This window comes from Cibotium barometz, chromosome 15 (assembly GCF_041138505.1).
Source record: "Cibotium barometz isolate CiBa-2024 chromosome 15, ASM4113850v1, whole genome shotgun sequence".
Taxonomy (NCBI): Eukaryota; Viridiplantae; Streptophyta; class Polypodiopsida; order Cyatheales; family Cibotiaceae; genus Cibotium; species Cibotium barometz.
In genome coordinates this window covers 39526371-39547898 of record NC_141060.1, presented here as the reverse complement: position 1 = coordinate 39547898, position 21528 = coordinate 39526371, and the positions used below count along the sequence as shown (strand labels likewise).

Below are 21528 nucleotides of genomic sequence, written 5' to 3'. Positions count from 1 at the left end.
AACTTTCAAAATTCATGATAAAGCTGCCTTTTGGTGTCATTCGGATTGCTTGATATCAGATATTCACCAAGGTTGCACTGTACCTGGTAAGTGCACGCACAGCAGCCTCCAATATTGTTGTATACGCAGCAGAGTGTTGTCTCGAGGAGCCTTTATTCTCTGCCTTCAACTGCAAGTTGGCTCAGCAAAACCACAAAGCCAAGTAAGAAACAATACCCATATGAGCCATCAAGAAAAATAAGATAGCAACCTACCCTCTGCTAGCAAATTGCACCTTAAATTGTGCAAATCATGTCATGTGGAATGAGCTGACACACACAAGAATTTCTCAAAAATTGTTTTAAAAGTTGTTCCCGAAGTTTCTAGAATCATCAATTTGCACTGGGCTGTATAAAAATATATACATATATATAAGACCTCTGTAAAAGTTTTAACATTGTTGGCATGGATTGGCTAAGCATGCAAGGTGTAACATGTGTTAGCAGTTGGCTACTGATGAGCTAGTTTTAGATCCCATAAAAAGCAGGACTATCAATAGGACCAGGCCCCTATATACGTGAGTAGTGACTCAACTAATGCTCTCAATGCATCCCTGAATCAACAAAGCTTTTTACTTGAAATCTCAACAAATGCTGCGGTGCCATCTAAATCTCACTGTCCTTAAGTTGCTGATCTCTTCTGGCAGGAAGACAGAGGATAATAATGCTGACATTGGCCTTGTATAAGCACCCACCCATGTACAAAAAAGAAACCCCTCTGATTCAACCCAAAATGCCTTGTTTCTTTTCTGGGAAAAAGATCCTTCTATCAGTTAAAAAATAGCAGCCAAGGGCTAGATGGACATGCTCAAAACCCTCAAAGGAGGCAAAATACAAACTGGGGAAGGTTGTTTCCCTCCATGGCTGGCCGCTCTATTATCAGTTTCTTGTTCAAAGTAACCTAGGTCTCCACTTCTCCAAGATTCAATCACACCTCTGTCAGTCTCATATCTTTCTCAAAGCAATGACTCTGTGAAGGGTTATGGTGAACGGACCACTACCGGTGTAACGGAACTGAAAGCGTTGATCACGGAGAACCAAGATTTAACACACTTTAATCTTCAACAACATGAAAGAGAAAAGAGATCTACACAGTGCACAACACTAGGGACCAGAAAGATGTGTTGCACGCAAAACGATATTTCTACGAGTCCTGCTGTCCTGAAAAACTCCGCGCAATGAGTCGCGATCTGTTTTTCACTGAAGATAAGAGCTCTTTTTTTAATAAAAGAGCCAAAAATAGTTGAAAGTCACTTATAACTGCTTTTTCTCTCTTAAATGGCCCAAACTTGATAATTCCACGCACAATTTGCCATGGGGCCGGGGATGCCTGGTACCCCTGTGGACGTGTGTGTTGCACACCTATTGGGACTATCAGGGGGTTGTATGGGTTTCACAGGTGGTGCCCGTGTCCTGTGACCCTTCCAGATGGTAGTCCCCCCCCATCATAGTGCCCAACAGGGTGATTTGGTCCTGTCCTGGGGCATCTCCAACCCCGCCAATGTGTGAATATGTCTTCATGAACCTTAGTAACAAGACTTAAAATAATAAAATAAAATTGGAAAATACACTTACCACCACACCACACACAATAAAACCAGGCATTGTCCATACAATCAAAACAAGTCACACAAAGTCAAATAAAATCATTCATGCACGTGCATGCATTGAAGATAGGAAAATTTTCCCATCAACTCATTTGTACTCCAAAATCCCATTAGAGGCCCCAGGTATAAATACCTGTCCAGACCAAAGATATGTACAAGCCCCAGGTAGAAACACCTATAAAGACCATGAATAAATATTAGCCCCAAGGCACAAGCACCTGTATAGACCATGAATCTAGGCCCCAACACTACAATGTCAGCACTACAATGTCTGTACAAACCACAAATTCCAAAACTAATAATGTCATGTCCTTTGCCTCCAAGTGGCAAAGGCTACTACAAGATCCATACACATGCCCAAGATCAACATAAGAAGCTTTAAAAAATTAGGGATTGGTGACAACCGGCGGCCTGTAATCCCAAGTCATCTCGCTGGCCCAATCAATGAGAAATGGACCCATTCGCCAAGGCCTCTCGTTGTCTACGCATGCAATCTGACCTACCTGCAGCTTCCCCCACTGACCGCACAGGGCAAGAATGATGTTGGTCCAAATGGAGCGGATGGACTCGGCTCAAGGGGTGAGAATACCCTCAATGGCCTCTCTGCAAACAGGCCCACCAAATGTGACATGCAGCTATGCTACTAATGATCTCCCATCTCGGGCTAGTGTCTGAAGAATAGGGCTCTGCCGAGCTGTAAGGGGTGGGAACTGTATCAATCCTGCAGTGAGAGAGTCAAAGGGCATGCCCACCTGCTACCTCCTCATAGAAAAGAGCGGGGCCGGTCTCAGTCACCTAGGCTACTATCCCCTAAGTGATAGTACGCTTCATGGACCGCACCGTGTATAGGCGAAGGATCCTCTAAAATCCAAAATGCCTTACCAGCTTCTCTCAAGCAATCCCAATCTACCCAGCCATTAGCCATTGGAGAATCAAGCAATAGACATGTCATGCACTGATTGTTCTCCTTAGCCTGTTCTACAACCTTTTACAAAGCAAACCAATGATGAACAATTATCATGCCCTCCATGAAATCAATTTGATCATGTATATGATCAAGAAAGAAAAGTTGGATCCTCAAGTTGATGGCCTTGGCTAAACCCCACTTGAGGCAAATATTAGGATGGTGCCCCCTTTTTCTTGGATTCTATCATCATGGCATGGCACAGACATAGTAACATAAAAACCCGTTTTGCCCTCTCAAAACGGCACGAAACGTTTCTAGCATGAAACGTTTCGAAACAAAACAAAACCTGCCCATCGAAACAGTGTTTCGCCCAAATGTAAAGAGAGGTCAAAAAAACGGGTGGGAGGGTTTTTTTTTTTGCAAATGCGATTTTTGCCGTCGTTTTCGTCCTTGTTTGTTGCCCATTTGCCACTTCACGCATCCAATGGCCACAACCTGTTGCTCCGCCTCTTCTCCTTGTCCACTCCTCCTTTTCTCTCCTTCACTATTCCTCCATGCCTCCTCTTCCTCTTCCCTTTTCCTCTTTCTCTCTTCTCCTCCACAGTCCACCCCTCCTCTTCCCTCCTCCTCTTTCTGTCCTTTTCTTGTCTTCCAACTTTCTCTCCTTTTCTTCTCACCTCCTTCCCTTTTCTTCTCACCTCCCTCTTCCCTTCCAACTTGTTTCTTTCCTCCTCTCTTTCTCTCCTTTTCTTGCCCAAATTTTGAAAATACCAAAAAAACCTACTCCCAAAATCATGAATTTCATACCCACTAGTCCCAAAACATGCATCTTCATCTTTCTGTTGGCTATGTTATAAATTTGGTATGTGTATATAAGAAGTGTCACTTCGAAACCTTTGCGTTTCGTCCAAAACAAACGAAACAAAACAAAACAAAACCTTAGAAACGACGAAACGGACGAAACGTTTCATGTTACTATGGGCACAGGCCTTAGATCTATCGTGTGACAGTCCCTTCCAAGCAGTGAGCACTCAAGATAAGATAGATCGGCATCCCATAATACTCCATAACTTTGTACGTGATGAGATGAACTAATCCATGGGAACTAGTGTATGGAATAGAGGGCCGACCTATCACTCATGGAAGGGCAGTAACCCCCGTGAGTGATTTTGTGAAGTCATGGAAGGATGGTAATCCTAGTGAGTGTTATGTGAACTCATAGAAAGGGAAGTTGCTTTGTGAGTGTTTGGATCTTGCATGGGCGGCACCCGTGGTCTGGACTACTTTGGTGTACAAGATGGCAAGTTGGGAATTTAATCCAAATTATTGTGCACAAGCATATGTCTGTGAAATTGCATGTGCATGTGTGACTTGTTTTGATTGCCTAGACATTGCCAAGTATTTTTGCCTGTGAGTGAATGTCCACGGGCACCGGACACCCTGCACACCTGTCTGGGACTAAGGTGGTGATTTTGCGTTTTTTAGGTGGTAAGTGTGCGCACTCAACTTTATTTAAATATTATTACTTTGTTTACTAATGTTTATGGTTACAAGTTCAAACTCGTTAAAATTCGGGCAGACAAACTTGTAAGGTTATAATTGAGTCCACATCAAGGTGGACTATAATAATGTACCGAGGCCATTTATTAGTGATGGGCACCTAGACAACCAGGAATAGACCCACGCGTTGCTCTTTGAGGAGCCAAAGGTCAAATCAAGTAGCAGGATTACTGGCAGGGCATGCAGGCTCCACACGTGGGGAGTCTTAGTGCTTGATAGGGCTGATTTTGGCTGGTCGACTGCTTCTACAAGTGTCACAAGAATGCTGCACAGCATATACAGGTGTCGTAGGGCTGGTCGACGTCTTCTACAGGTGGCACAAGGCTACTAGACAGCAAATAAAGGTGTCATAGGGCTGGTCGACTTCATAAACAGTTGCTACAGGGCTGGTCGAATTGCTTACAAGCCTTAGATAGCAGGTCCACTTGCATACACGAATCCACAGGGCAGTTTACTTGCTGTTTTGGGACTGTCTGGACAGTATGCTGGATGTATGTTGTGTCTTGGCAAATAGTTTTTGTATCTACCCACCCGACTCTAACATTGGTATCAGAGCATCGGTTTCTTTCTCTACCTGAGAAAGGACGATTTTTGGGCATACACGACAAAAAATTTGACTAAGCATACAGACTAAGAAAGGACGATTTTTGGGCATGCAGGACAAAAAATTTGACTAAGCATACAAAACAGATAACATGAGCACTTACACTGAGCCTCTTGAGCAGGAGAGGGCAGAAGGATCAGTTGGAACTGCTCATATTCCTCTTGAGCAGGAGAGCGCACATGCTGAAGAGACTGTTGGAAATGTTCATACACATACCATTGTTTTAAAGTCTGAGTTGGAGGCCCTTAGGCGTCAAGTTAGATGCTATTGTGATGAAACAGTAGAATGGCGGTCTTTGAGAAAATATCCTGATGTGCAAAACGTTTCGAGGACAGATAAAAATTTCAGCAGATGATGCAGCCTTTGAGGCAATGGTAGCAGAGATGGGATACAAAGATGTTCGTGAATTGGCTATTTCCTATTTGAAAGGAAGAAAGGATGCATAGCAAGACTTAGTGGAAGGACTTCTTGCCTGGAAGCACATGCAAATTCAGGTGATTCGGAAGAGGTTACATCTCATTCCCATCATATCATTTCACACCGAGAATGTTCCCGTCATGCTGATTCTACCCGACCTACGAGTACCACTTGAGATAGGGGAAAAAGGGTTAGGGATGAATCCCCTAACTCTAAAACTGATGTGCATGGCAAATCTCATTCAAAGAGGAGATCCCGAGAGTTCATAGACATTAAATTTGAAAACTTCTTTTGGAAAGATGGAAAGTACCAAAGCTCTTGCTTTAATTCGGCAATTTGAGATTGCCTTTCGCAACGAAGACTTCTCTGAGAAGTCTAAACTCAAGCATGTGGGTATGCCTCTAAAAGTCACAGCTAGTAATTGGTGGATGGCCAAACTTTTGGATCAGAGTGTTGCTTGCACATGAGCTGAATTTAAGAATCAGTTTTATGCTCAGTTCCTACCGCCAAACTTTGTTAAAAATGTGCGCAAAGCATGGGATTGGTTGAAGCAGGAAGATGAGGAGCTGGTCCAGACTTACATTGCCAAATATTGGAAGGTATTGCTGAAAGTTACCCCTTTCTTGAGACTCTCTAATGAAGCGAAGAAAAGAAAGTTTGAGTCCGGTTTGCATCTAATCATTCAAGAGAGTCTTGAGGTGTATCTAAATCAAACTCTTCAGCAGTTAACTCATTCGGCTACTGTAGCTGAAAAGTTACACATGACTCAAGACAATTTAAGCCATTTTCAAATTCTTTCAAGGGCAAGAAGAGGGCTGGTTATGACCAGAAAAAGGGCAGACAGCCCTTAAAAAGTGATCAGAAAGCTGCCTAGGGTGCAAAGAAGGGCTCATCTAAGAAGTTGGAGGGCAAACGTAATGACCGTGGGCTGTCAAAATAGCCAAGGATGGATTATGTACGTGATGAAAAATGTTTTGGATGTGGTAGTGAAGATCACATATATCCTAAGTGCCCACGAAACCCAAAGAATGTAGGTAATGGTACAGAAAAGCCTCATGTAAATACCGTGCTAGATGTACAAGGAAACACAAGACACGCTCTATTGAAAGACACATATGTAAAGCATGGGAACAATTGAAAGATCAACTTGCATTATTTCTCTTTGATGATGTATCCACGCACAATTTCATTTCAGTGCAGATGGTTGCTGCCATTGGGTTAGATGTATTAGACTATGGCATCCAAATGGATGCAAATGAAGCTTTTGAGGGTAAAGGAGTTAATGTAACGCCAACTATTGGCAAGCTCCGCATTCACATACAAGGCTATCTCGATCATGAGAGCGTTATGGTTGCTTTTCTCACAGCCTGTGATATTTTGTTGGGAATGCCTTGGCATGCTCGCATGGAGCCAAAGAAATCATACAAAGCCAAGAAGATCAGTTCTATACATAGAGGTAGAGAGATTGTTTTAGATGCCGGTACTCCAGGAAGTATCATACCGATTGTCAATTATGTTGAAATTATGGATCAAGCTCTCCTGAGATATAACATCTACCTAATGATAAACTAATCCTACACTTATCACAACAGTAATCTAGTCTAATGACATTGCTAATCTAAGGTGGATAAAAATGAAAGAGACTCATTGTAATGAGTGTGTGCTAATTAAGTTTAGACTCAAGTTCAGTTAGGTTACAAGATGGAAACTTGTACTCATAAAAAGACTTAAGATGTTGGGCTTGTATTCCAATGCTTGAAATGTCCTCCTTTTATATGAGGAGAGTACAACTTGGCCTTTCTCTTGCATGTGGGATAATTCTCACTAGGTGATGTGTGGCTTCTCACACTCACTCCATATTTTTCTTGTGCTCTTTGGCACCACATTTCTCAACAAGCCATGTACAAGTCAATAAAGTAATAAAGAAATCAGCTTGTTTTTACTTGGTTTTTGTAAGAGAGAGTTTTGAGAATGAAAGAGTGAATGTTGAACAACTAACTTGAGAGTGTGTAGACTTCTTACATGGCTATGGAGATTGTTTTTGAGATACGTTGCCTGGTGAGTTACCACTTGAGTGCCTTGAAGATCATTGTATTAATGTGATACCTGGAAGAACACCGCCCAATCGGCCTCCATACAGGGTAATTGCTATAGTCAGCAAAAAGAGATTATGGCGCAAGTAAATGACTTGCTTGAGAAAGGGTTGATACAACCCAACTCTTCTCCTTACTGTTCACCTATGCTACTGATGCGAAAGAAAGATAGTACATACCAAATGTGCATGGATTATCGTGCTCTTAACAAAGTAACGATAAAGAACAGGTTTCCCATTCCATGCATTGATGACATTTCGGACAAGCTCGAAGGTGGAGCCTCCTTTAGCCGAATTGATCTCAAGAGCAGCTACCATCAAATACGTGTGGCACCGCAAGATGTACATAAAATTGCCTTTCGTATGCAGTTTGGACTTTATGAGTTTTTGGTAGTACCGTTTGGACTTGCCAACACACCCGCCACATTTAATCGTATGATGGACAATATTTTCAGAAAAAACACACAATTTACATGTACCTTTTTTTATGATATCATTGTGTTTTCCAAAGATGAGGAACAATTGGCTATTGTGTTCGAAAAGCTTCGTAGTCATAACCTCTACATTTACAGTAAAAAGAGTGAATTCTTCTCATTAGCAATCCACCATCTTGGTCACATTGTATCCAAGAAAGGCGTACACATGGATCCAACCAAATTGCAAACAATTAAGGATTGGCCAAAGTTGCGAACTGTACATGAAGTTCGAAGTTTTCTAGGATTGTGCTCTTATTACCGTCGTTTTATTAAGCACTTTAATGAAATTGCTTCGCCATTGCACAATTTAACCAAGAAAAAGGCTGTATTTTATTGGGGAGACGTACATAAGAAGGCTTCTCACGGTTTAAAGCAAGCCATCATGTCTGAACCAGTTTTGATTATGCCAGATTTGCATAAACCGTTCTCGGTTGAATGTGATGCGTATGGAGATTGTATTGGTGCAGTGAAGGACATGCTGGAGCATATGAAAGCCACCGGTTGCAACATGCGGAACTCCACTTGCAAGTTTATGAGAAAGAGCTTTTAGTAGTGATCCATGCTCTCACAATGTGGAAACATTACTTGTTGGGGGATGAATTTAGTGTTAAGAAGTCTTTGGTTCTTACACAAACTAAGTTGTCAAAAAAGTATATAAGGTGGGAAAAATTTCTCTCTATGTTTCATTTTCAGATTTTACATACGCCCGGAAACAAGAACATAGTGGCTAATGTGCTTTCTCGAAGGCCTAAGTACATGCCATTACCGTGGCCTATCATCAAGATCTCTCATATGTATGTAATGTGTATTGCACTGATGATAATTTTCAGAGTTTCTGAATTTGACAAGATATCTATGAACAAGCTTGCCACTTGTAGCTTTTTCGTTGTGAAAGATGATGATCTTTTCCGAGATCTGGAATGGTCCATAATACGTGCAAGATAGCTTTGGATACATGCCCTCTTTCTCAGTCTTCTTATGGAGGCGAGCTTTTTGGAGTTTTAATAAAACCCAATCACCCCTCTTGAATTCCAACTGTTTCTGGTGCTTTTCTACTGCTTTTTTATGCTTTTTCTAGGATCTCTGTATGGCTATCCGGACCTGGGAAAAGGCAGTGTCCAAATCCCTGACATATTGATCTGCTGTGCTGCAAATATTTCGTCCTTGGTGCGGAGAATAGGAGGCAAAACAATTTCAAAGGGCGCCTTGTGCATAGAAGTATGCACCGTATTGTTAAAGGTGAACCTAAAAAGTGGTAAATACTTCTCCTAGTTTGATTTGTGGTCAAAGAAATAAGATTTCAAAAAGTCAAGCACTGTTGAATTTGCAATTTCAATTTGCCCATTTGTCTGTGGACGATAAGCAAAAGAGAAATTCAATTTCATACCCATATTATCAAATAGAGTGCGCCAAAAGAGGCTAGTGGTGCAAGGATCTCGATCTCCCACAATCATCTTTGCATTCGTCTTTGGCATGCCATGATGCTTAAAGATTTGGGCCAAAAGTATCTTTGCCATATGCTCTGGTTTTATCGTCTTCTTTATTGGAATGCAATGTGCCTGTTTACTAAACCTATCCACAGTAGTCCAAATAGCATTATTTCCTTGTTGCATTTTGGGAAGATCCGTGATAAAATCCATAGCAATACTCTCCCAAGGCTGATTCGAAATCGGCAACGGTTGAAGCAACTTTGGAGTTCTATGCGTGTCAAATTTAACTTTCTGGCAAACCAGACATAGGCGTAGATAGTTATCGATGTTTTAACACATCTGCGGCCAAAAGAAGTACTTCTCCAAAGCGTGTGTTGTGGCAAGAATTCCTTTATGTCCTGCATAAGGTGGTGTGTGACATTCATCCAACACCTTTTGCCTTAAATTTTGATGCACTCAAAGGCGATTCTGCATCATCAAATACCCATCATGTACAGAATAGTTTAGGGCTGGTTTACCTTGGTGCAAATCAGCCCATATATGATCCAGCACTTGATGCGAAATGGGTCGATGAGGAGTACCTGTATCTCCTTACTACCTGTCTGGATGCTTTTCAGCTGCGGGCAACTGACTAGAAGCTTGGGGGGCATGTCACAAATCCTCCAGAGCTATGACATGTGGAACGATCTCCAGGATGTGTCTTCGGAGTATCCATAAGCATGATGAACTCACTCATGGAAGGGTGGTAGCTGTAGTGAGTGATTTTGTGAACTCATGGAAGGGAGGTAATCCTAGTAAGTGTTACGTGAACTCATGGAAGGGCAGTTGCTCTAGTGAGTATTTGGATCCTGCATGGGCGGCGCCCTGGTTAGGACTACTTTGGTGTATAAGATGGCAAGTTGGGGGATTTAATCCAAATTATTGTGCACAAGCATATGTCTATGAAATTGCATGTGCATGTGTGACTTGTTTTGATTGCCTAGTATTTTTCCCTGTGAATGTCCACGAACAGCACCGGGGATACCTAGACACCTTGTGGACATGTATGTGCACACCTGTCTAGAACTAAGGCAGTGATTTTATGTGTTTTTCAGGTGGTAAGTGTGCACACTCAGCTTTATTTAAATATTATTGCTTTGTTTACTAAAGTTTATGGCTACAGGTTCAAACTCATTAAAATCTGGGCGGACAAACTTATAAGATTATAAGTGAGTTCAACTATAATAATGTACAGAGGCCATTTATTAGTGATGGGCACCCGGACAATTAGGAATAGACCAACGAGTTGCTAATTGAGGAACCCGAGGTCAAATCAGGCAATAGGATTACTTGCAGGGCATGCAGGCTCCACACATGTGGAGTCTTGGTGCTTGATAGGGCTGATTTTGGCTGGTCGACTGCTTCTACAGGTGGCACAAAGCTGATGGACAGTATATACAGGTGTCATAGGGCTGGTCGACTTCTTCTACAGGTGGCACAAGGCTGCTGGACAGCAGATACAGGTGTCATAGGGCTGGTCAACTTCATAAACAGTTGCTACAGGGCTGGTCGACTGTTGTTTTCTCTCTCTATCTACTGGCCAAATTGCTTACAGGCCTTAGACAGCTGGTCCACTTGCATACAGGACTCCACAGGGCAGTTTACTTGCTGTTTTGGGACTGTCTGGACAATATGCTGGATGTATGTTGTGTCTTCGCAAATAGTTTCTGTATTCACGTGCCTGGCTGTGACACCACCTCTTCTATTTGTACACGAATAGCCTTCAAAGCAGTCCATAGGGTAAACAAACCGTCTCCCTTGGGGAATTGGTGCTGCTGAGCTGAAGGGTCCATCGAGGGCTAACTGCAACAGGCTGTAAAACTTGCCCTGTGTTAAAAGTGTTTCTTTCGGATGAGACTTTTCAATTATGACTTAGAAGGGAGTAATCATACATGTTTCTATGATGAGAAGTCTTGCTGCACTTTTGCACGTGTATGATAAGGCTGATAGATTGGAAGGTTTTACTGAGGGTTTAGAGTCTGTACCAGATTTAAAGTTACACCGAGTTGGCAGTCACCTTGTGCAACCAACCTAGAAATTTGTGACCTGACACCTTTTGAGGTTGGGTTTTGTTACTATCTTGAAAATCAAGGCCTTCTATGTTTCTTTTGTAACACCCTCATGTAGAAAACTGCACCAACCTGCATCTTGAGCACGAAACATAGGCACACATACACACAGAAAACACATGGGAAGCAGTTTATTCACCAACCCAACCTTACACCCAACTGCTTCGGACCACCCCAAGTACAGGAGAGAGAAGGCAGGTGAATAAAACTGAGCATAAGGCCTCCAGATCAGAGACCACCTTGCCCATGGATGACTACTGGTCACATCCCATATATCACACCTTGCAATCTTTAGGGGGTTCCATCAGCCTTGAGGCCTCCAGATCATAGACAACCTTGCCCACAGATGACTACTGGTCACATCCCATATATCACACCTTGCAATCTTTAGGGGGTTCCATCAGCCTTGAGGCCTCCAGATCATAGACAACCTTGCCCACAGATGACTACTGGTCACGTCCCATACCATGCCTAGCCATCACTAAGGCGTTTGCCAGTCCTATATCTGCCTCACTGGATCCTGACCTGCACATTGTGGCTCCACAATCAGTTATGCAAAGCATCATCGTTAAAAATCAATGTTTGTGGCAGCCTTCTAGGGGATAGGCCTCGGAAGAACCTACACTCAAATCAGCTTATGCAATGTGCATCAGTCAAGCTTGGGGAGTGGGATCCCAGCTTGAGATGCATGGATGACAGTTCCAGATTTTTGTACAATATGCTGCTTCATATAACTTTTTTTCTTTTGTTTGTTCACTGCTTCTTTCCTCTCCCTGAAAGTAGTAGTCTCTTAGCCTTGCTTTCAGTGTCATTTGCAAAAGCAATCATTTCAAGCAGACAGTATGTTGAAAGGCACTGGCTGCCAAATGGAAATATACTCACCAAAGCCTCAATAGCCTCATAGCTTGGCTTGAGTACCCTTTTGAGTGAAATATTGAGTACGTGTTCACTGCTTATGGCTGCTAGTATACTGCCAATTGCACACACTATATCCTCTTCTTCACGCAGAATTAGGCCCATTCTGTGTAGACCCTGTAATAAATTTAAACATTACAATATTTTCCATAACTTAAACGCATATGCAGCTCTGAAATCTTGTTAAATCATCATACTTTTGTGAAGCAATCACTATCCTTCCTCATTTCTAAGGCGCCCACTCACCTCTCCAATCCAAAGTAGGCCCTCCAAGTTGCTAGCTTCGTTCGAGATATAAGAAACTTCTTCACAAAGCTTTCGCAATGCAATTGCACTACTGCTCGCAGCAGCAGGTATCTGAAGGCCTGATGCAAGAAAAGAACTGAGAAAACAGTGATAAGTGTTACTGCAGAGCTTTGTTTTGACGAAGGTAGGATAAAATCCATGTAGAGAAAGGTTCAAGCTATACGACTACTGTATCAGGACACATTCGACAACTTCAAAAGGGACTTCTTCTTTCAACAGAGAAATCAGTAGTCACATTGTTATATTTTTCAAAATGCGAGGTACAACTTACAGTACAGGTAGAACTGCTGTTGCATTGGGACAAAGCAGCTTTGAAAAGGACCCCACAACTTCAGCTGCAGATTTATGTACCTGATATACACAGACAAAGCACCTTTTGTGATCCACATTCTACGAGTTTACATGACTACGAGGTAATAACATGGTACCATTAAGTACACCAGCTTTACTAAGCGGTTAGAACAAAACTTTAAATATGATTGCAATCTTGAGCAATCCTAAATTCCCCCTAGATCTTGTTAAAATTAGGGTTAGCTGTAACAAGCCTTTGTGTGGAAGGATCGTGTTGAGGAGGACGCTACATGGGAGACATTGACTACTCTTCAGAGAGATTACCCTGGCTTTTTAGTGAGCTCAGAAGTGAGCTCTTAGAGGAAGGGGAGTATGTCATGTGCACAGTGAGTATCTACCGTGTGCTATACGCATGCAAGACTAGTTTCGAGGCTTGAGGAAGCTTGGAACTAGGCAGGCTGATTGACGAGCTGAGTTAGGGAAATACTAATGGGCGGGCACCCAAGTATGGACGGGCGGGCGCCCAAGTGTGGACACCTGATGACCGGCCAAGAGCCTATAAAAGGGTGGCCAAGGTTAGTTATTGTATTATAGAGAGTCTCGCGAGTTTGTGAGAGCTCTATGGTCTTGGAGCCTGGATCTAGTGCACACGTGCACCTGCTTTGTGCAGCTGAGGCCGGCAGCAGTCTCGAGGCCCGCGAGGGCAGCTTCGTGGCGGTATGGAGGGGACGTCTTGAGGAGGAGATTGGTCGGTACGTCATCCTAGTTAGCTCAGCTCGTGGCTCGGTGGGGACAGCCAAGACTATGGGCTCGCCCACGGCTGTCATGGTTGGGAGGTGAGTCAGGCCTGCACCCCCTTGCTTGTTTGTTTGTTCGTTTGTTTGCAGGATTCGAGTTTCGAACCAAGATCGATCACGAGGGGATCCGTGGGGATTTGACAGTGGTATCAGAGCATACCTCGTGAACGAGCAAGTCGGTAGGTAGAGAAGAAGAGGTCGAAGAAAGGTATGTGTTAAAAAACTTGCTGTTTTTTCTGTGCATACTGCAGATTTCAGAATAGTTATGTGTTTTTCTTCATCAAAGAGACCCATGTTGATGGGAGATGGTAGTCTTAGAAGGGTCTTTTGCTTGGCAAAGAAGTAGGGAAGTTTGTGTGTGTAGTCATACGCATAAACTGCAGGGAGAGAAACAGGAAAAAAAAAAAAAACATGTTTGCTTTTCGTTGCTTTTTGGCGCAAGAGAGAGAGAGCAAGAGAAGTGCTGGATCGCATACTCGTAGGCGAGTGGGTTTGCTCGCCGAGTTTTGTTGGCGTGGCAGGCGGGCAGGTGCGTTGCCAGGTGGCCTAGGCCTGTAGGCAGCCAGGCGGCCAAGCCTGCCAAGCCAGGCGGCCAGGCGGCGCCTATGCCAGGCCAGGCCAGGCTTGCGTAGCCAGCCCAGGCCTAGTACGGCCGGCGCCCAGGCCCACGTGGCCCCCTGGCCAGGCCTATGAGGTGATGACGCAGGCGACCGCAGCACCTCCAGCGACGTCAGCAGGCGGCTATTCCAGGAGAAAAAAAAAACAAGGAAAGCCACGTTTTTTTTAGTGCTTTCGTTTTTTTTTTGGGAGTTTAATTTTTTTTTTAAGTTTTAAAAGAACCCTCCAAGGTTTCCAAGGTGTTTTATTTTTTTTAAGAAAATAGAATATATATATATATATATATATATATATATATATATATATATATATATATATATTCAGGAAAAAAAACACAAAAGCAAAGGCAAAAGCCAAGCATAGCTTTTGGGGGCTTTTAGTTTTCTTTAGGAAACCATTATAAACCCCCTCAAGTGGGCTTCTTGCCACACATCTCTCAAGTTTTCAAGCTCTCAAGCTCTCCAGTTCGCTCGCACTTTCATTGTGTAAAGATCGAATTTTCTCTCCACGTACCCTCTTCACGATGTCAACCCAAGAATCAGAGTTGGAGCCCCTTGTGGAACGCGAAGGCTTGCCGGCTACAGAAAGTACCGATGCCGATCTTTTTGACGATTTTGTGTCAAAATCCGATTTCCAAGAGTTCAAAGTAGCTCTCGAAGCTTCTTCGACGGAACGTCAGGCACAAATCGCAGCCCAGATGCAAGCTTTGCAGAACTCCATCGCTCTATTGACCACTACCCTCTCTACTTTCTCGGGTATGGATACCTTGGCTTCAGCTTTAGGCCCCAATATTACTCCGGAACCGTTCGGGGGCGAGCAAAAGCAGCGAACCAAGGAGATCGTGGACACGTGGCTACATAAGTGGCAAGTTCACTTTCAGTTTCATCCATATGATGATGGAAAGAAGATCCAGTTAGCAGCAGGTTTCCTGTCTGGCAAAGCTTTGCTTTGGTGGAAGGAACTCAACCCTAAGCCAACGACTTGGGCACAATTTGAAGACGTTTTCAAGAAAGAATTTCTCAAGAAAGAGGATGATTATGATGTTGTTGCCCGGTTTTCAGCTTTGACCATGACCTCACAGCACCTCACTTATGAGGTCTACCTCCAAAAGTTTCGTGACTTGCAGATGAAAGCTACAAAGATGGATTCCACTACTCTTTTGGGGTTTTTCGTAGCTGGTTTACCAGACTCGTACCGCTTATAGGTTAAAAATAACAAATGTAAAACATTGGACGAGGCCATTCATTCAGCTCGTATCTATGATGATACAATGGTCTCTTCCAAGTCGAAACCCGTTACCGAGCAGGGGAACAAGCATAAAAGAAAGTTCTCCAGAGTCCACACCTATGGCTAACACGACTGAAGGCAAGTCTTCGGACCAACCTTCGAAGAATTCAAGTTCGACACCAGCGAAGAAGAAACGACTCCTTAGGGCTTTGAAGCTCAAGAAGGAAGGACGTTGTTTTATCTACGAAGAAAAAGGACACATGCGTAACGAGTGCCCAAAGCAAAAGGGTACCAAGTTAAACGCAGGACCCAAGCCAAAGGCAGCTAACCAGTTGTCTTTGACAGGTACGTCAATTACTGTACTTTCTCGCCCTAGTACTTGTTCTGATTGTCTGTTCAATTCTAAGGTATTTGGCTTGCATGATCTTCTCCGAGTTTATGGAGAAGTGAATGGCCATAAGATTCACATTCTTTTAGACCCTGGCAGTTCGCATGACTTTGTTAACTACAAACTTGTGCAGAAATTGAGTCTTGATACGACACTCAGCGACCACACCTATGAGGTACGCCTACCTGCGGGAAGGCAAGTTTGGGATCGCAAGGTGGAGATGCTTCCAATTCAGATTCAGGACTACAAAGATACTTTGGAATGCTATGTTATGCATCTGGAAAATGTAGACTTGTTATTAGGGATTGAGTGGCTTAAGACTCTTGACGTCCAGATAGATTGGTCTAGTCATATTTTTTCTTTTCAGCATAGGGACACCAAGTATAGTATTTTAGGTGATTGTATTCATTAATGGATTCTTCATTGCATACTGCTTTCCATTGTGTATTGATTCCACTTTCTTCTTTTCTCATCCCTTCTTTGGATGTAAATGAATTAAGTGTGTTTGAAAGCAAAGAATTACAGAAGATACTTGATTCGTTTCAAGATGTATTTCCTAAGGAATTGCCATCGGGTTTACCACATGAACGGGCAGTAGATCATCGTATTGACTTGATCCCTGGTGCTCATCCTGTGAGTATTCCACCTTATAGGATGAGCCAAGCTGAGAAAGATGAGTTGGCTAAACAACTCGAAGATTATTTGAGAATGGGTCAGATCCGTCCAAGTAAATCACCTTGGGGTGCACCTGTGTTGCTTAGGAGAAAGAAGGACCTGGAGAATGTGTATAGATTACAAGAGATTGAACAAGCTGACCATTAAGAACCGTTATCCTCTCCCTAGATTAGAAGACCTGATTGACCGATTGGCAGGAGCGAAATATTTCACGAAGATAGATTTACGTACTGGCTATCACCAGTTACGTATTCATGAAAGGCATGTCGAAAGAATCGCCTTTCGGACTAGGTATGGCCATTACGAGTTTCTCGTATTACCTTTTGGGTTAACCAATGCTCCAGCCACTTTCCAGCAAATGATGAACGATCTTTTTCGTGAACATTTGGGGAAATTTGTGGTGGTGTTCCTGGATGATATTTTGATTTATAGTCGTACTCTTGAGGATCATGTCAGACACCTCACGATTGTCTTAGCTATTTTAAGACAGAATCGACTATATGCTAAGTTGAGTAAATGTGAGTTCTTTATGACCAACATCATTTACTTGGGACACAAGATCACTAGAGATGGATTGAGCATTGACTATGACCGAGTTCAGAAGGTTCTGGACTGGCCACCACGAACCGTGAAACAACTTCGTTCTTTTCTCGGTTTTGTTGTTTTTCTTCGGAAATCTGTACGGGAGTACTCTCAGCTCACACTACTGATGACCGACTTATTGAAAGGTCGTGGACGTAAGTCAAATCAGCCTATCACTTGGAATAACGATTTGGATATGGCCTTCAGACTTTTGAAAGATAAAGTCAAGGAAGCATCTATCTTAGCATTGCCTGATCCTAGTCGGCCTTATGTTCTTGAAACTGATTGCAATGACTATGCTATCGGGGCTGCTTTATTTCAAGATGGTAGACCGGTTGCTTTTGAAAGTAAAAAGCTAGATGACACTCAATCTCATTGGCCAACCCTTGAGAAGGAGCTTTATGCTATGATTCATGCTCTCAAGGTTTGGAGACATTATTTATGTGGCTCCAAGTTTGTCGTATTGACTGATCATCAGTCAATCAAGTATGTGTGTGATGCGGATGATTTGAGAGGAAAGAAAGCTCGTTGGGCAGAGTTAATGCAAGATTTTGATTTTGAGATCCGTTATCGGAAAGGGTCCACGAATAGTATTGCAGATGTGCTTAGTCGGATTAGAGAGGTGAATACTTTGTCGTTCACCGAGATTTCTACCGACTTATTTCAGTCATTGAGAGGGCTTTGCAGGACTGATAGTTATTTTGGTCCATTTTGGCAAAAGATCCAGAACGGGAGCTCATTGATTGACCAAGACTCCGTGACTCAGCAGTCTACCATTCAGGCTGCAGGAGGCCTGTGGATTATTCGGAATGGTTTACTGTTCCGTAATGACAAAATTTGTGTACCACAGATCCCTGACATTAGGTCCAAGATTCTTAAGGAGTGTCACGACGCCCCTTCTGCTGGACACCCTGGGGTACATAGGACACTATCATTAGTGAAACACACTTTTTATTGGCCGAAGATGAAAGGGTATGTGGAAGATTATGTTCTCAAGTGTCAGATTTGTCAGGCAAATAAAGCTGAATGCTTTAGACAGGCTGGGTTGTTGCATCCTTTGCAAATCCCAGGTAATAAACGGGAAAGTATTTCCATGGATTTTATTAGCGGATTGCCAAGAACACATCAAGGCCATGATTCTATTTGGGTTGTGGTAGATCGCTTGACAAAAATGGCTAGATTTTTACCGACCTGGAAGACTATTACAGCTACACAATTAGCACGGCAGTATATCGAGCAATTGTTTAGACTGTACGGGTTACCGCAGGACATAGTCAGTGATAGGGACTCTAAGTTTACGAGTGATTTTTGGAAACTTGTTTTTGAGAAGTTGGAAACAACTTTGAATTTGAGTTCCTCAGATCATCCTCAATCTGATGAACAGACTGAAAGAGTTGATCAGATTTTGGAGGATATGCTTCGAGCATATGTATCCAAAAGACAGAGTTCATGGGAGGATTATCTTCCTATGTTAGAATTTGCATATAACAGTACTAAGCATACGAGTATAGAATTTAGTCCTTTCATGCTTATGTATGGTTTTCAACCTAGATCACCAATTACAGTAGGATTCTCAGGACTTCAGCATGATGCAGCACGTAATTCTTTGCAAGATATGCAGGAAATGTTACAAGTTGCAAAGGAATCTATTAGAAGTACTCAAGACCGAGACAGGTTTTATTCTAATAGACATCGTTCACCTAGAGAGTTCTCTGAAGGAACGATGGTGTATTTGCGAGTTCCGAAAGATTCCGAGACTTTACGGACAGGTAGATCTCAGAAATTATCCCCTAGATACTGTGGACCATTTCGTGTTACACGACGGATTGGTTCAGTTGCATATGAATTGGATTTGCCTTCTCATGTGAAAGTTCATCCTGTATTTCATGTCAGTAGACTTAAGGAAGTACTGGGTGGAGCAGATCAGTTAGTTACTCCTAAAGAAATCATAGATGTCGAGGACATGACATTTGTTCCGCACGAACCTAAAAAGATTCTTGAATTTCGTGAAAGAAGATTGCGTAATACGCTTATCACGGAATACAAGATCAAGTGGAAGGATCGTGTTGAGGAGGACGCTACATGGGAGACATTGACTACTCTTCAGAGAGATTACCCTAGCTTTTTAGTGAGCTCAGGAGTGAGCTCTTAGAGGAAGGGGAGTATGTCATGTGCACAGTGAGCTCAAATTACCTCCAACAGTGCCGAGTGTCAGGCGTTTTTCTGAGTGGTATTCTGGGCTTGTGTACATACATGTGCATGGCAGTTGCTTTGGGTTTGTTGCAGGCCTGTCCGGAATGTAGTTCGATGGAGGTGATTTCAGCTGTTCGGCCATCTGAGTGTGCATGCGTCCAAAATAAAGTGGCATTGGAAGCTGTATGGAGTGGGCATTCGTATGCTGTGTTTGAAGTGCTATGGAAGCATGGGCAATTTAGAGGTGAAGGGGCCAAGGTGGCAATTAGCATTGGTGTGAAATGGGAAGTGTATAGTGGCCATCTCTTAGGCATTAGAGGAAATAAAAAAATGAATAATGATATAAAATGTGGCCAATTTGTGTAAGGCCACATGGGAGCTTTATGTGGCCGCCAGCGAGAATTCTCGAAGGTTGGCGAAAGTGAAGAGCATGGAGACTCGGTGGGCTAAAAAGGAGCAGTCGTCTCTTGTGAAGGGGCTCTCTCGGGCGCAGCTGCGCGTATGTGCAGAGGAGACAGTCTGTTGATAAGCGGCGCTGGGCGTGGAGCCACAGATACAAGAGGGAGAGGTGGCCGCCGCGTTGAACTGGGGGGGCCTCCCGTGTGAAGGGAGTGTGGACGCGTAGGTCGAAGGGCTGGCAGAGGTCGAGAGGGCCGCCTAGTGGAGAGCAGGCATTGGGGCGTGTGCAGCCAGGCGCAGGAGGGAAGCGCGTGGAAGCCGAGAGCAACGAAGACACGTGGTGTGGCTGCCTGGTGCTGGTCGAAGGGCTGACTGGCTGGTGAGCGTGGAGGGCACGCGTAAGCAGAGAGCTGAGAGAGCAGCCGTGTGTGGGAGTTGCTGGCGTCAAGGTGCAAGGAAAGAGTGGGCTGCCTTGCAGAGGCGTGGTGAGAGAGGAAGATGAGGAGGTTTGTGGCGTTACAGGTGATCGAGAGGCTAGGCAGCCGCTGCACCAAAGGGTGGGCCACTGAAGCAGCTTGGTAGTCGGGCTGATAGCGCAAGGTGAGTGCGTTTGAGGTGTTGGCATAACAAGCGGACAGGCTGGCCGCGTGTGGGAGCCAGTGGGACAGGCCATCTTTGGGTTGGTGACTGTAGCGAGTGCGCAGGCAGAAAAGCTGCTCGAGGTCCTGCAGTTGCACGTCGGGCTGACGTGAGAAGGCAAAGGGAGGCGAGGAGAGGTGTGTGGCCGCCTCAGAATTGAACGCAAGCAGGCTTGGGTGCAGCTATTGGTGGACAAGGCCGACAGGTTGGCGGAGAAGATGAGTGGATGATGATTGTCTGCGGGTGAGGACAGCCGATGGACTGGTGATAGCGACTAGTGGAGGATCGCCGTGAAGTAAAGAGCAGTGAAGGCTAGAGCGTGGACGGACTGAGGTGGTGTGGCCTTGGTTCGGTTAGTCACAGCGTGAGAGGGTGCCGATTGGAAGAGAAGGACGGTGTTGCTGCTTGGTGGTGGGCCGGTAGCAGGGTAGATAAGCTGCTTGGGTTTGTTGTGAGGCTGGCAGAGGATCAGCACAGAGAGAGAGAGAGATGATTGGGTAGCTGCTGCTGGTGACACATGCAGAAGTGATGGGCTGCAGAGACTTGAGGGTTAGCTGGTGGGGCGCCTTCTGAAGAGAGTGAGTGGCCGGGTTCATTCTGATGAGATTGGTACAGCATGCAGGCAAGAGGTTCGTGATGATTGGGGATGTGGTGTATCCTCGGCGGTGACAGGCCTGAGTGAGTGTTTTGTTTATGGTTGTGTGAGTAAGGCTTCTGTGTCGGGAGAAGCTTGTATGAAATGTGTTGATTGGAAATAAATTGCTGGGTGTTTGCTTTGTGTATGGTACCCCGGTTTGGTGATGTCTGTCTAGCGTGGGTTGGGTGGTGAAGTGTGAGAGAGTGTTCCAGCCGGTGGTTGGCTGGTGGTGCCCCCGTTCGTGTGTGTGTTTCCAAGTTTGGGAGGTGGAAGAGCTATAGAGGCAGGGTTTTCTTTCTTTTTTTCACCTCACACCGAGGATGACTGGCCTCACGTCTAGGACCTTTGTCCTTAGTTCTTCCTATCATCCCTGTGGGTTTTGCTACCCCCCTCTGGATTGGTCTTGGGCTTTGTACTTTGGGCTTGCTTGGGGTTTCCATGGTTATATCTCATCTCCATGTCATGAATCCGTTGCATAGCATTTGCCAAGGTCTTGGGACCAAAAGCACGGACACCCCACTCTATCTCCTAGTCTAACCCATACAAAAAGGCACCCAATCTATCCTCATCCCCAACTTTGCAATTGAAGCCCTAAATGGATGACCCCGTTTGCATAGATAAA

General features: G+C 44.0%; 1 protein-coding gene across 4 annotated transcripts in view; it reads right to left on the bottom strand.

Annotated features, from left to right (window-relative positions):
• Positions 1-21528, bottom strand: part of LOC147631285 (ARM repeat superfamily protein) — a 202063-nt gene that overhangs the window by 15450 nt on the left and 165085 nt on the right. For 3 of the 4 annotated variants that reach the window (XR_015267554.1, XM_086809654.1, XM_086809656.1), the window contains exons 14-17: positions 12732-12811; positions 12401-12536; positions 12122-12271; positions 84-169 (exon numbers count right to left, since the gene is read on the bottom strand). Coding sequence is in view for 3 of the 4 variants with exons in the window: in XM_086809654.1 (XP_086665780.1) it covers positions 84-169; positions 12122-12271; positions 12401-12536; positions 12732-12811 (452 nt within the window). In the remaining variant the exon portion in view is untranslated. The remainder of the gene's footprint in view (positions 1-83; positions 170-12121; positions 12272-12400; positions 12537-12731; positions 12812-21528) is intronic. The other variant, XM_086809655.1, reaches the window with a different exon arrangement.